The following is a 14,833-nucleotide window of genomic DNA, read 5'->3' as shown; positions in this document are numbered from 1 at the left end:
CACTCTCATCTCAACACTCAGTAATTTCCATCTCTTTTTCTTAAACAGGCAATGCCAGATCTTCCTTTCTGACTGAAATCCAGCTCAGATCCCTACAAAAGACTGAATAAACTATTCTGTCAGCTACGTTATATCATTAAATGGTGTTTTCCCGTTGCAGTTAATGCACTTTCACAAACATCATCTCAAAGCCATATGCGTTTCTTTAGGGTGCCTTTCTCATCCAGCATTGCCTGGGCTTGTCCCTGTTTATCTGGAAAGCTGACATCTCCAAAATGAAAAACCTCAAGATGATTTACTCTGCTTTGTAATTTGGTATAGTAATGAGCATATCAGCTTTTCCGTTGCCCTACAATCTTCCCCCTGAGCAGACAGTGCTCTCCTCTGCAGTGTGATGTTGTGATGTTTTCCAAGGGACACATTGGGGAACTTACTCTAAATATTAGTTCTTGCCACTGATAGAGAAAGTGAATGTTGAGGATCATTAGGATTTCACTCACTCCAGTATCCCATGCACAAACAGGTCCAGTTGTGTAATTAAATAGGCCATCCAAGTACCGGAAAGGTTGTATCCAGAGACACAGATTTCTAAGGACTAAGAACAATGCTGATAAAAATCAAGTGGATAATTGTAAGCAACAACCTCCAAATTGCCTCAGGATGAATAAATCACAGTGGGTGATCCAAGCATATTTTCACATAGATACAGTCTCATTCACAGAAGCAGGAAAGTGGGAAACATCAGGGGTGAGTTTCAATTGGCTGGAAGGGAATGAAAAGATTTGGATTTCAGTAGGGATTACATCATATTTTTGTGTAATTATTCTTAGCTGGTGGAACCACTACAAAATTGAATTGCACGACTGGAAATCTGCTATCTCTGGTACTTGGGGTTGGCTGATCAGCTGCTCTTGTTATGATTTCCTTTGACATTTCCAGGATTAATGTAAGGACTGGTAAAATTTGACAATGAGAAGAGATTTGAGCTTCTAGGACTCTTTGATAGGGGATAAATTGAGGCCAAAAATCTTTCTGGTGAACTGTCTGTCCCAGCATTTCTGCATGAGCTGTGGCTGGAGCTGGGCAGGGAGCTGGGAGAATGTGTCCTGGGGCATCACAGGAGGCACAAGGAGGGTGGAGAGTTTCCTCTGTTTTGTATTTCAAATGGACGAGTGCAGAGGTAGTTTGTCCAAAATATTCCCTTGCTAGCACCCTGAACAGAACTACTGCAATGCAGGGGGCACTTCTGATGAATATCCTCATTACCCCTCCAGGGCTTGCATTTGATACTGAAGGCCAGTTCCTAAGTTACATTAGGTACTTCTTTGCTCTGTTATCTACTGAAATCACCATGATGTGGGCACCTTTGTGGAGCTGGCTGTTAGTAACAGCCTTGCTGGCTAAAGTGCCTGTGATAACATGGAGGTTGGAGGTAACTCCGAGACCACCCTGCATAATTGACCTGCATAAAAGACCACATTGCTGAGTGTGGTGACAGGCAAGACCAAGCAGAGTAGTGTTGCTTGGGTGCATGGCTGTAGTTGTTCAGAGCATCCTTGTTCTTTGAGGTCCCAGTTTCTTTATTCCAGAAAATATCACCATCACTATGAACACCGTTTTACCAGAGTAGTTCCCTTGCCCATTCCTGTACAAGATCTGCTGCAGTGTTTTCATGTCTTTATTCTCTGCTTTGAGAGTCTTGCTTTTAAAAAAAAATATTTTGAGCCCAAACCTTAGTCCTCTTTGCTTTCCTTGTTCACCCTCCTTCTAACTTCTGCCTGTTAAAGTTGCAACCACAATCTTTTGTCACCTAAACCCCAGAGCCTGCCAGCTCCAAAAAGTAACAGTTCTTAGGGGCAACAAAGAAGACAAGCAGGCATGCTGGACATCACGCCCCTCTCCCACACGGCCCGTGTAAACACACACCACCCCCAGAAAGAATGTCCTTCAGCAACCAAAACCACTTGTACCATGAAGGGGTTCAGCTCCGAGCAGTCCGTTCCTGCTGTGGGGAGGAGGGATGATCACATAGCAAAGTTAAAGCCATTAAGCCTCTCCTGCTCTCATTCACATCCAGCTCTTGGAAGGTTCTGGAGAACAGCTGGGCTGCTTGTCCAAGCACTCTCCAGCATACAAGAGGTGGGAGGTTCACGGAGGTGGTGGCAAGACATTAACCTTCATGTCCTTATGGTGGATCTCGCCGTGTTTGCTACCTTCAGTTCAGGAGAGCTTGAGCTGAGAGCTGGTCTTGAGAGCAGCATCGGAAGATGCCTGGCTCTTTCCTGGCTGTACGTACCATCACTGTGAATTATGCTCCTTGTGGGAATAAAGCTGTGCTGAAATGTTTGCAGGCTCAGGGAGAGTGTCAGCAGTGTCACAGAGAGAAGGACATTCCCACCACGACTTACACAGCTTGCTCTAGGAGGTGCTGCAGGGCCTCATGAATCCAACATTGCTATCACCAAACTTATGACATGCCCATGATTCCAGAGTGCAGAGAACCTTGAAGGCAGACAGGAGCCAGACAAGAATGCTGGGACTCCTGAAGAATAAGCCTGGAGTCAGAGCTGCTGCCTCAGTGTTTGCAGCCTGATGTACCAAGGTCTGGCAGCCCCTCACAGAGGAGAGTGTGGAGCCACACTGCCTCAGGGTGGCCTGATGCCTCCCGATGCTGGTGGGCTATGTCATCAAATCCAACTCCAAACTCATATGCTTGCTTGAAAGTCATGCTCACTGCTTATGAGAAGGAGTAAAAAAGCAGTTCTCCTAAGCACTCTGTGCCATGGCCTCCAGAATTCCCTCACCTCATTCCTTCCTTGAGGATACAGCCATTCCAAAAACATTCTGACAGCCATTGTTCTCATGCTTTTGGCTAACTTGAGCTAAAGTTAGTCTCTGTGGGCTTACGTGTTAGGCATTAACTGCCCCTGGGCTGCTGTGCCAAGCTGCACAGGGATGATTTCTCAGGAGAGCCATCCGAGTCCTCCGCCAAGTCAGTTTTCTGTCAGCAAACCCTGTGAAAACCTGGGGCGTCCTCACCTTGTGGATGCACACTGGGGAGAAAAGGGATAACTGTAGGAGTAAATGGTATCGGGGATTTACATGGACTGACAGAGCTCACCGGCCAAGATTAGGAAATAAGCTCTGTTATGAGTGGAGGCAACAAATTCTGTAAGTCTGAATTCAGAAAAGCTCTTTACTCATGGGGCTTTTCAAAGGGCAACACAATACCCAGCAGTATGCTAAGCTGTTCGTGGCTGGTTCCCTCCTTAACTCCTGTGCTTTGCATTCAGGCATGCTGGACTCTCTGTTCCCATATGGCTCCATCACCTTTGTACGAAACTGCTGCCGAGAGTAATGTGTGTATTATGCAATGGTATAATTATTTAATGCTGGTTTCTGCACAAAGCTGGGTCAGTTTAAATGTAAATGTAGTAAGAATATCAGGAGGTGACAGGACTGTTCCTAGCTCTGCCACTCACCTACTGTTCGCCTTCAGGTAAATCACTTGATATTTCTGTGCTATAGCTTCCCCAGCAGTAAAATGCATATAGACACTAATTTTATATTAAAAAAAAAACCTTTGGGAATACTGAGATTATAAGCTTTAAGAATTGTTACATAATGATACTCAGGTAGTCATGTAATCAGACTTGCCCTTGAAACAAAAGTTAAACCAAGAAATTGGTATTTGATCAAATCAGAGACCAAAAGTCAGGCCAAAAGTCAAACCTGATGGGATTTACCACTATGGACTTCATCAGGCTGGGCCATAGGCAGCAACTGCAAACTTCAGTGAGCTGCATGAAGTGTATGTAGGTAGAGATGGCTTGCAGTTTTCTGTTAGAATGTTTTCATAGCAGTAAATTTTAAAAGAAATTTTTATTTTCTGCTGGAATTTAAAAAAAATATTATTTTCTTAATCAGAGAGGGAAAAAAACCTCACTCCACATACTCTGTATGTTATGCTCCCTCCAGCAACAGCATCTTGGAGCTGTGCTTTCTGCGGCTTCCAGGTTCTCTGGCTCCAGGGCACTTGCCAGCCACTGCCATGAAGCCAGGAAACCCCAAAGCTCAGGATCCAAAATCCTGATGCTGAGGTTCCCTGCTTAGTGTTTCTCTGGCTCAGGGGCTGCTGTGACTTCTAGCGGTGTGCTGGTTCATGATAACATTTATTGGAGAAAAGAATGTCATTTAGGCTTTCTCCTGACAAAATGTCATATTTCTGAGGATAGTTCTTTAAATTTCTTCTGTTTCAGTCTCCATCAGGCTTTCTCTGACAGCCATTAGACTGGTTTGGCTAGGATGGTGGCATCTGGGGTCCCAAAGCAAGGCCATAGCTCGCTCTCTCGCTGTAGAAGACGTGCTAGGATTCATGACAGCAGAAGCTGCTCTACTCCCCTACGTGTTAGGAAGCACAGTTTCGGTGACCATTTTCAGTGTTTGGCCTCCACTGAGCATGTCAGCACACCTTATCCAGAACAGGTATTACTAACAAGTAGACAGAAAAATGTTCCCCAGAGCCACTACTAGACAGTCCAGCTGTGCTGTATACATTAACATGGGTCCGCCTGAAAGCCAAACTCCGACTTGGGAATATGCAACAAGATCCATTTCTGTAGCAGTAGCAGCATTAAAAAATCCCGTAAGCAAATTAAGAACAAAACTCCACATAATTACAAGCTCTTGCACCTAATATTTCAGAGGGGACAGAAATGGAAATGTAAACCTTTTATTAGTACCAGCAATGAGAAATGAGATTTATTTCAGGAATAAAATATATTATTGAAAAGTTGTGCAGAATTTAGAGACAACGTGTGATATATGTCAGGGGGTATATATTATTTAATGAGGAAGTAGGTGAGAGGAAGGCAGCAGAAGAAGATGGTGTTCATTTAATTATGGGACCCTGGGACAAAAGCAAATGATAATTCCATTAGGCAGGATTTGAAGGACATTGAAGAGAGAAAAATGTAGCTCAAGAGATCATCTAATTTATCTCACTGGTGATAAAATGAGCATGAAAACTATTTCTAAATGGCAGATAATTCAGGTCTGAGGAATGTCTCTCAGATATAATTTAAAAGGGAGAGGAATTTGCACTGTTGTTATTAATAATGGAACATTTTACTTAAAAATTTAGGAACTTACTCTTCCTCCAGTCTAGCTTTTCTGAGGTTGCAGAAAGTTTTCTGTGAAATGTGGAGCCATTTTAATGTTCCATATGGGACAGAAATACTGTTTTCATTTTTCCAAGATACCAAATTAAGAGGCAAGAAAGGTAATAAGTTTTATTGGGAATCTGTGAGTTTTTATATTGACACTTGAGGCAGCTCTGGATTTTATTCTCTAACAACTGGACTGTCACAATTGAGCATTTCTGCCAGAGGTGCCTGTACTGCCTTGTCTTATTCCTTCTTCCTTTGCTCTCTTATGAACTGTGCAGAGCTGTACCAGGCCAAAACTCACCTCAGACCTTAAAGTGACAAGGGTTACCTATATACCTGTATAGATTAATTGTGGAAATTTCCAGAAACAACACTGTGTAGCAAAACATGAAAAAATTAAAGCAAAAAAAAAAAAATCTCAGCTCATAATGGGCTTGCTAATGCCACCCTGTTCTCTCCAAAGTCTGTTTCAGTTATGTTTTTAGCTGGAGTTTCAATTTTGAAATTATGAGAATCATATAATTTCCACTTACATCCTACTATGCCTTTCAAATATTTGTCAAGGGGACTTTTATAGTTTTTCTTGAGTAAGAATTCTCTTGTTCTTAATTTATTCCTGCCTGAGTATACCTCTTTGTTTTGTTTTAAACATTTTGCTGTATCCTTCCCGGTTTTCGCTTTTAGATTGTTGTAGTTTTTAGCTCTTGCATGGCCAGGGTGGTCATTCTTAGCTCATAGTCACTCTCAGGTTTATATTTCTCTAACATTAGTTTCACCTTTCTCTGAAATCTCTCCAGATTTCCCATTATTTTCTAGATATAAATTCGCCATAATCTTTATAGATGTGATGACGCTATGGCATGAAGAATGGGATCAGCCTGACCTTCATGGAGTCTCTGGGTTGCTCAGACCTTGAATGGGTATCTTTCATATTTAGTTGTCTGTTACCAACTCATAGTAGAATTTTGCAAGCACCTAGTCCATTTTCTGGGTTCCTGATGGCTTTGGTCTTTTGTTTGTGGAGAGAAATATGCATAGACCGAACACTGCAACCTGAAATCCTGACTCTCTTAGTTCCATTTTGTCAGGGTTGTCTCAAACCTTACAGTTTGGGGTGAGCATTGCTGACTTCATGGACCATTTCATAGCTCTGTCTAAAGGTCTCTACTGTCTTCTGCTTCTTCCTCTGTCTGCTTTGCAAAGTGCACTGAGAGGAAAGATAAGGTGTTCATCTCATGAAAAGCTGGGCAGTGACTGCTGTTTGGATGGCATTGCACTGACACTAGGGAAATATTGATAAGGCCTTAAAGTAGGATAAAACCTATGGATGGCAGTTCTTTAACCGCTGCTGTGTCAGTGGGAAAGTCCTTCCATGGGATAAGGCAGATTTTTCCTACTCCTTCCTCTCTCATTTTGCTATGGACAAGTAATGCTATAATCAAACACAGCACAAGCGACACATATCTAAGACACCTTAAGAATAGGAAGCGACAATCAGAGGGCAGTAGGAATCATTTATTTCATGTAGAGCAGAGCAGTCCAACCAGTGGCCTAGGAACAGTTCAGGCCCATGGAATACTCCTGGCCAGCCCACCATCTGCTTCCCAAGGAAATGCTGTCCAAACGGCTCACAGCTCTGTCTCTGCTGTAGTGGTCAGGCCAGACCAGGCATAGCTGGAGGTGGACACAACGCGTGATGGGGATGGCTCTGAGGGGGATCCAGGCCACATGACTCTGAAAGCTGCACCACACAGAGAAGGAGGACTGATACTCAGAAATACTCAGTAGATGGCAGGATCAGGCTCATCCTGCCTAGGCAAGGGTATCTGACATCCAAATATCTTAGACAGCTTAGAAACTGAAATGAATTGGGTCAGCTCAGGTGGTTGGATTTTATGGCTAGCATGTGTATCAAGGGCAGAGCTAGGTATGAATGACACTTACAAAATGTTCTTTTCCTTTCTTTTTAACTTCTGAGAAACATCTGATGGAGAGTTGGGTATAGTCTCACACCAGGAGAGAATGTTGAAAGGCTTCAGTAAAATATCTCAAACAAAGGAGGCTGTCCTAAAGTTCAATGGAATATACTGCACATTTTGAAAGATGGAAGAACCAGTCAAATTCACACTCTGGATAGGAAGCTGTCCACAAAAAGATAAGAAAGAATTGGATGAAGCACACAGGGGCTAGGATTCCCTTCACAATAACTGTTCAAAACTCCATGGCCTGAAGTGTTCACAAGCAAAGGGAAAAGGTGCAGAAGAGCTGTCTGAAACATATTAGGTGAAAGGGATAAAAGGCAAGTCAGACTGAAGAGGGAAAAAAGCTACAGGGCTCAAACCAAAGCAATAGAGACAGGCACTAGAGTAAATGTATGTGGTTTTCAGGCTAGATAATATAGCTGAAAACAGAAAGCTCAGCTGTGGTACTGAGATGCAAGGAACATGTCAAGATTCAAAACATTTAGTTTCTAGAGAGAAAGAATGAACTTACACAATGATCCAAAGAAGAAATAAAATGAGTGGCTGTGCCTCCAGTGGCAAGGTTTAAAGAATAGGAGAGACCAGGAGGGAAGATCCTGTGTTACAAGGGGACAGACAACTAGTAGATAAAGGCACGGGTAACAAAAGGAATACTTCTGTTAACAATACTTAGCTGTTTTGCCATCAGAGAAACCCCACAGTGACCCTGTGACACAAGTGGGTATGAGCTAATGCTTATAACATCCCTGTGAGGAAAGAGGTGCTCTCATTTGTTAGATACAGCAGATGAAGCAACTTACCCATGGCCACAGTTTTATAGCTATGATTAGATCTCACGACCTTCTGCCTCCATATCCTCCGCTCTAGGCCACAGTTCCAGTACTGTGCACGAAGCACTGAATTTTCATCATAAATAAAACCAGAGTTGTTCCAGCTGGGTCACACTGGCACGAAGAACCCAAAGTCTGGCAACCAGAGTAAATCGAAAGGACTAGAAACTAAATATCTTAATCACTTAGGAGACTGAACAAGGACAAATACTTACAGTTTGTGGAAAAAAGTAAGTGTAGCTTGATGACATTTTTTCCAGGATGGACATAGAACACTAATGCATCAAAACATTTGTTCTGCAGAGCTGGCCTGGACCACAAACAGAGCAGAAAACCCGTATTTATGATAAAGAGGAGAACTCGGAGTGGTGCACAGACATTTCTAATCATCATCTTTTCTCTTTTGACAAGCTGAGCGTGACTGTGCACTGAAAGAGAAAAATATAAATGTAGTGAAATCAATTGCTGTTCAGAGAAAGATATGGAGCGAGTGATTGGGAATCCAAAGATCATGACTGGGAAGGCAAGGGTGCTGAGAATTTAAACCACCTAGAAAATCTATGCTCCCATTATTTCCCTTTCACTTCTATCTGCTTCTGTATACACATATGCACCTGTGTATGCATGTGTGCATACGCACGCCTGTATTTCATTTGAGAAACGTCAAGGGCTAGGAATGAATGTTGTTGAATTTTTAACATGGTTCTTTCGCTAAAGATGGCACTGGTGTGGGACACTTGCAGCCAAGGGGAAATGTTGAGCTCTCCTAACTGGATGTGTTTGGGTTTGTAGCAGTGAGTCTGGGCCCTTCTCTAGTGCTTAAATATTAGACAGCTCTTTCCAAGATTTGTGCTTACTAGTGCACAAATGATTCTGCTGACTCATTGTGTGATGTCTGAAGTAATCCATAAAATGAGGGGAATTTCTCTGGCTTGTTCTTGCGAATGCTGCTGCTTTAGGATTGTTACTCAAGAGTCTCTTCCTTATGTGAATAATTGGATGGCCCACAATCCATATAAATAGATGCATTCATGCGTGTTCTGTGTAACAATTACAGGGCTGAGGGCTTAGGAAAGCTTTTCCTCTGGACGTGTAAGGATCAAAATTTGGCTGTAGGTTAGTAAGCAGTGAGGCAAAACAGAAAAAGTCAAATTCTAAAAGCATAAAGTAGGGATGATCTCTTTAGCATTCAACCATCTATCTTCAGTGGACTAGCCCAGCTCTCAGGTAAAAACCCTGTACACGTATCTAAATCTTGCACTGAATCCTTTCTGATGCTTTTTTCCACAATGAATGGCCAAGCAAATCCAGAGGCATACCGAGAGATGGGTAATTGTGTAGATACTAAAACCTGTGTTCCCTACATTGTTGTGATTTCTATACACAGAAGTACATCCATATGATTTCTACATACATAAAATTCATCTTAAAAAGTGACTTGGAGAAGGTGAATAGAGCATGGATGTTCTTTGTCTTTCATAATGGAGAAAGCAGAGCATAAAATGAAATGATCAGGCGGCAGGCTAGAAATCAAACCAAAGAAGGCAGTGTATTTTTCACACAACATTCACTCTGTAGAACTCATTACCACAGGACATTTGGACATCAAGTATGTAGTTGAGTTTAGAAAATATGCAGACAAATGAATGTTAAAAACAAAATCACCAGGGTATGTTATACCAAAGTTACCATTATAGTTCAGGTGGTCCTTGTGCCCCAGCTGCTGAATGCTGCCAGAATATACCAGAAAGTATACTATATGCTCTGTTTTTATATTCCTTCCATCACATCTGCTGTTTACCACCGGCGAAGACAGGTTTCTGTGCTGGATGGACCTTTGTTCTGATTTAGTATGGCTAGCTCGACCCTCTCGGAGAAATCTCGTTTATGTTTAATCTATTGTTATGATGTTTAATCTATTGTTTACTACTTGCAGTAGTTAAATAGGCTCTAAGTATTTTCTGTATTTTCCCAATGGAGCAAACCCTGTGGAAAGGGTAAATATCACAGCTTGGTAAATATCAAGGTTCCTTTTTAATATCATTATGATAATGTTTGATCTACACAAATAACAATGCTTTAGTATTTCTGTGAAGTTATCTGAAAAACTCTATAAAAATTGAAAGAAGAATTTGAAAGAATTTCAATATAAGGCTTTTAAGGATCTGAATTCTTTTTTTTTGACCAAGCATGGTAGTTCATTCAAAACCCCTGTTAAGATGGGAAGTGCTTCAAGTACTAATATTTTGAGCAAATGAGCCCCAGTGATACAAACACTTATGCACATGATCAGACTTCTGAGTAATCCCATTGAACTGAATGGATCTGGGTGTGTTTTGAAAAAGGGTGTATATTTAAGTGTGTGTAGAACTGATGTCTAAACAACTTTCTAAAGATTGGCATATACCTGTCTTATATTTTTTTCTTCTGTGCCCATTTTAATTGGTTTTTCAATGTTCTAGATAATCATCCTAACACAGTCCTGTTTTTGTAATAAAGTGGATTTTTTTGAAATATCTGAACTGTCAGTGGTGATGTGTAGGACTCCAGGTGCTCCCGCTCATGGTATTGTGGAAGGAGATGACTTTAAATACGGGGCCCAGGTTTACTTCAAGTGCAACGCAGGTTACAGCTTAAAAGGCAGCCATGTTGCCTACTGTCAGCTTGATGGGATTTGGTCAACACATCATCCTGAATGTGGTAAGGTCACTTTAAATTTTGATTCTTATCAAACGTTTCGGCCAATGTATTTACACAAAACTAGAATATCCAAAGCTCACTGGAAATTTGGTAGATCTGTGGCTTAACATGATGTTCTTTTGTATTTCTGTCTTTAAGAAGCAGTAGGGATTCTTATTTTACTCTGCTGGAGCCTAAGCCTGCAAGACTTGCTTATAGAGAGGTCTGACTGAAATATCAAATGACCGAACAATAATTGTCTCCAAGACTTTAGGCATACATCCTTCTTACACACAGACCAAAAATGTTGAGGATCAAAACCAAGTGAGGGACATTGTGCAACAATGAATAGCTACTTCCATTACAATGTACCTCTACCTTCTCTGCAGAAGTCTGGTGCACTCTGTGGGGGTGATTAAAGGCTTACTGCATGAAGACTAGACTCCTGTTTCAACAAAATTCCTATCCTAGAGAAAAACTGATAGAAGAAACTTCCATTCATTCTGCCTGTGCAAGTTGGCATGCCTGCCAGTCACATTGTTGCAGCTGGGAAATTCGAAGCCCCTTCTTCTCAACCAAAGAGACTTTTAATTTTTCTTTAGTTGTTTTGTATTGCATAATTTTATTTCCATATTCCAGAATAATTTGCATCAATTGGAAAAGTGTTGTGGGAAACAATGTAAATCTGGTGGGAAGTGTTGTGAATCTGCTGTATGCAAGTCATCTGAAAGAGCAAGCAATAGGCATTCTTCTATCTAGAGGGAACGTCTCCAGTGGCAGTAAACGCAATATCAGGATTGCGCTAATGTCCCTGGCTGAAGATCTATTGAAAGACCTGTCTCTAGACTTGGCTGGTACTGAGGTGCTAGGTGGCATGATTTGGGTCGCTTCTTCCCTCGTGTTTTCTCTTTGGTTTTAATTCATCAAAAAAGGCATAACCCTGAGCTTAGGGAAGAAGAGAATTACTGTTCCAGTTACTGACAGGCACAGGAGGAAATAAGGGAAGGCCTTCATTGACTTACTTGGCCAACATTAGGTACCTTTGGAGACACACACTCCGCTCAGAGATGATGACTCTAGGCTAGATATCAGTGCTGAAAGCAGCTTGCACAGGAAGCACAATACTGTGGGTGTTTCCCTGTAGTCTTCAGCTGCTATCAAGTTATCAGTCACTTGTGGTTCACAAGTGAGAGAGCCTGTGAGGTACAGAGAAGAAAAATGGAGCCAAATTAACAGGGGACAGGGCTCTGCTGCTCCCTTTCTTCCGGCTGAGAGGAAGTTCAGACGTCCTCTTTTTTTTCTGAATATGATTCATGTAGAAAAGTATTTAAATACATAAATAACCTTCAGCATATGATAAAATCCAATGCTGTTAAAGAAAGCACTGAAACATCTGCTTAGCTTCCATTATGTACTCAAGAGCATAGGCTCTTCATCGGGCTCGTGCTGTTATGTGCCTACATGCTTTGCTGAGCTGGGCCCTGTTTGGAGATGTGAGGACATGGAAACAGAACAGGGTCAGACCTAGGCACTGTTACTGTGCTGATTTCACAGGGATTTAAAGAAATGTGGAAGTGCTTTGTTATACTTTAGTGCTTTTGTGAAGTGAGGCTCAGCAGGCAGCCGAGTCTGAAACAAGGACATGAAGAGGTCATTTCTGGTCAATTGATACGTCTCGGTCTTCTCAGCCCTCCGTAAGCAGAGCAGCACCAACACTGCTGTCTAAATTCTATGTTCACTGGTTATCATGCAATGAGACATCAGGCTGAGGAATTAATTAAACAAAACTGCATGTTACTGTCAGCCTGACAAGAAAAGTGAAATCCAAAAGGAAAAGAAAGAAGTAGTGTTTCAGCTGCTAAATAGAAAGAGCAGAGTAGTGAAAAATAGAGGGAAAAGCATTTATTAGCATCACATAGGGAAAACTGTCATACAGATTTAGGCCAAAAATTTAAGCTTATTAAGAGAAAAAACACAACAACAAATAAAAAGAAGGGGAAAATATTGGGAAGGTGGAATTAAAAATGGTTTTATAGCCAGCACATGGCATGAGAAACTTTCCATATTAAATAATTAGTATCAGTAAATGTATACATATGTTTGTTTATATATGTGTTTTCTCTTTCAATTCCTGTATTTCCCTGGATTATTGAGATCATAGAATCACAAAATGATTTCATCATGTAAAGTCAAGGTTCTTTTACGTTTTAGGGTCTTTTAAACATTTTAAGAACCTTACACTTTCAGTGAAGACTAAAATGTATCTTAGAAGCAGACATCTGTATATCATAGTTTCTTCTTTAATATTTGATCTTTTCAAAGACCGAGATCCCAAATGGGTCTTGAAAAGGCATCTTGAATAAAGTGTAGATTGTGTAGTAACATCTGAATGAAATGCCCAGCAATCTGATGGATGAAAATGCTGTGAACTTCATAAAATGGTTACTATTTTTTTCCCCTATCATTAGTTCTAGGTGAAAAAAACTGCTCAGACCCTGGTGGCCCACTCAATGGCTACAGAAGAGTAGTAGAAGACACTGGGCTTTTGAACGGACGCTACGCAAGAATTGGCACAGTCATTGCTTTCTTTTGTAACAACTCCTATGTTCTTAGTGGGAATGAACAGAGGACTTGCCAAGAGGATGGAGAATGGTCAGGGAAGCAGCCAATCTGCATAAAAGGTAGTTTGCAACCTTTTTTACCACAACTTACAAAAGCTGCTGTGTTTTTACTGGAGTTTGTTTTGTATGATTTACACAATCATTTTTGCTAAGAATAAACCATCTGACTGACACCTGATACTGAGATTGGTAGTTTGCCAGCTCTGCTGGCTGCTAAATTCAGCCAGAGAAGTTGCCAGCAATTCCAGAAGATGTTTCTGTCTTTACACATAGAAAGCAATGTTTCCTAAGACCCTTATTACCCTCATTCCAGACTCAAACCTGTGTAAGATCAAAATCAAAGAAGATCAGGAAGGAATTGAAATAGAAGAAAATAATTGTCTCTCAGAGTTTCTGTCATAGGGCCCAGCTCTCTCACAGCGCTTTTAAGACAATGGGACCTGTCATGAATGTCAAAGGCCAAGCCTGTAGATTGCAGCCCTGAAGGTTTGGTTCAGAAAACCACTTGAGGACATGCTTTAACTATCTGTGTTCATCAAAACACTGAAACACATCTTTAAACAGCTAGAAGGGGAATTATGCTGTTGACCTGGAGCTACTCTAAGCGTGTGTGAAACCCTGAATGGAGAATGAATTTGGGCTGGGGAACTGCCAAATTAATTTTCCCAAAGCAATTGTTTGACACATATTTTAATGGATTTTTTTCTTTTTTAACTGAACTAATGATAATATAAGGAAGTATGTCTATCCCCTGGGGAATTTGCTTTATTCTGTTATTTTAGCTAGAAATACTCTGTCCCTGAAGTGTATAATCGTCTGTGGAAAACATCCTTATTGATGATAACCATTGATGTTAACTTTGATAGTGACATAAAGGTTAACATATGCACTAGTCACAAAGAGCTAGATATTGTTAAATCCTAGAGAACACAAGTGCTCAGGCATACAGATAAAATCCATCCTGCAAGATTCCTTTTCTTCCTCTGTGTGCAGCAGGAAGGAGATACTGGCAGAATTATTTGAACAGATAACAACTGAATATTTTATCCTGCTCTTAAAGTAAATAAACTGAATATGCAAAATTAGAAATCCTGGATCTCCCTTCTCTCATTTTGTGCATATTCAGGTAACTCTGAGGTGCGCCTTTGGCTCAGTGTCTGTAGTTCCAATGGCTGCGCTACTAGAAGTCTCTAACATCCTGCAGCTTTTCTCTGTATGCTGAGTCATTTGGATTAGCTGTGTGTGGCTAGACAGACGGAAATGAAGTATTTTTGATAGAATTCCATTATTGCAAAAGTTTGCTCAAATTCCAGACCATCAGCTGTAGTGGTGTAAATCTGGCATTCAGACACACTGATGGACAAATCTTCCTCACTGGCTGCAAGTGCCAGTGCAGAAGATGCTCAGTTGCTTCTGCCATTGTAAACGGGATAGATCTGGTGATCTGTGGGGAAGTATTTTTCCAAGGCTTCAGCTTTTAGGGCCCAACCTTATTTTAATGCGCATAGCTTACTGCCTCTTCTCTTACTCCAGCATAGCTAGTGAGAGGAAAG

The 14,833-nt window shown here is 41.2% G+C and overlaps 1 protein-coding gene across 1 annotated transcript in view; it reads left to right on the top strand.

The window, feature by feature from the left end:
* LOC104509938 (inactive serine protease PAMR1-like) overlaps positions 1–14,833 on the top strand; it is a gene marked incomplete at its 5' end in the record, with an annotated part of 28,780 nt that overhangs the window by 7,916 nt on the left and 6,031 nt on the right. The window contains 2 exons of the mRNA XM_010152039.1: positions 10,510–10,680; positions 13,128–13,340. Coding sequence (XP_010150341.1) covers positions 10,510–10,680; positions 13,128–13,340 — 384 coding nt within the window. The remainder of the gene's footprint in view (positions 1–10,509; positions 10,681–13,127; positions 13,341–14,833) is intronic.

Source organism: Eurypyga helias, unplaced genomic scaffold (assembly GCF_000690775.1).
Source record: "Eurypyga helias isolate BGI_N326 unplaced genomic scaffold, ASM69077v1 scaffold38365, whole genome shotgun sequence".
Lineage (NCBI taxonomy): Eukaryota > Metazoa > Chordata > Aves > Eurypygiformes > Eurypygidae > Eurypyga > Eurypyga helias.
Note: the sequence above shows the minus strand (reverse complement) of the source record. Positions and strands in the feature narration are given on the sequence as shown.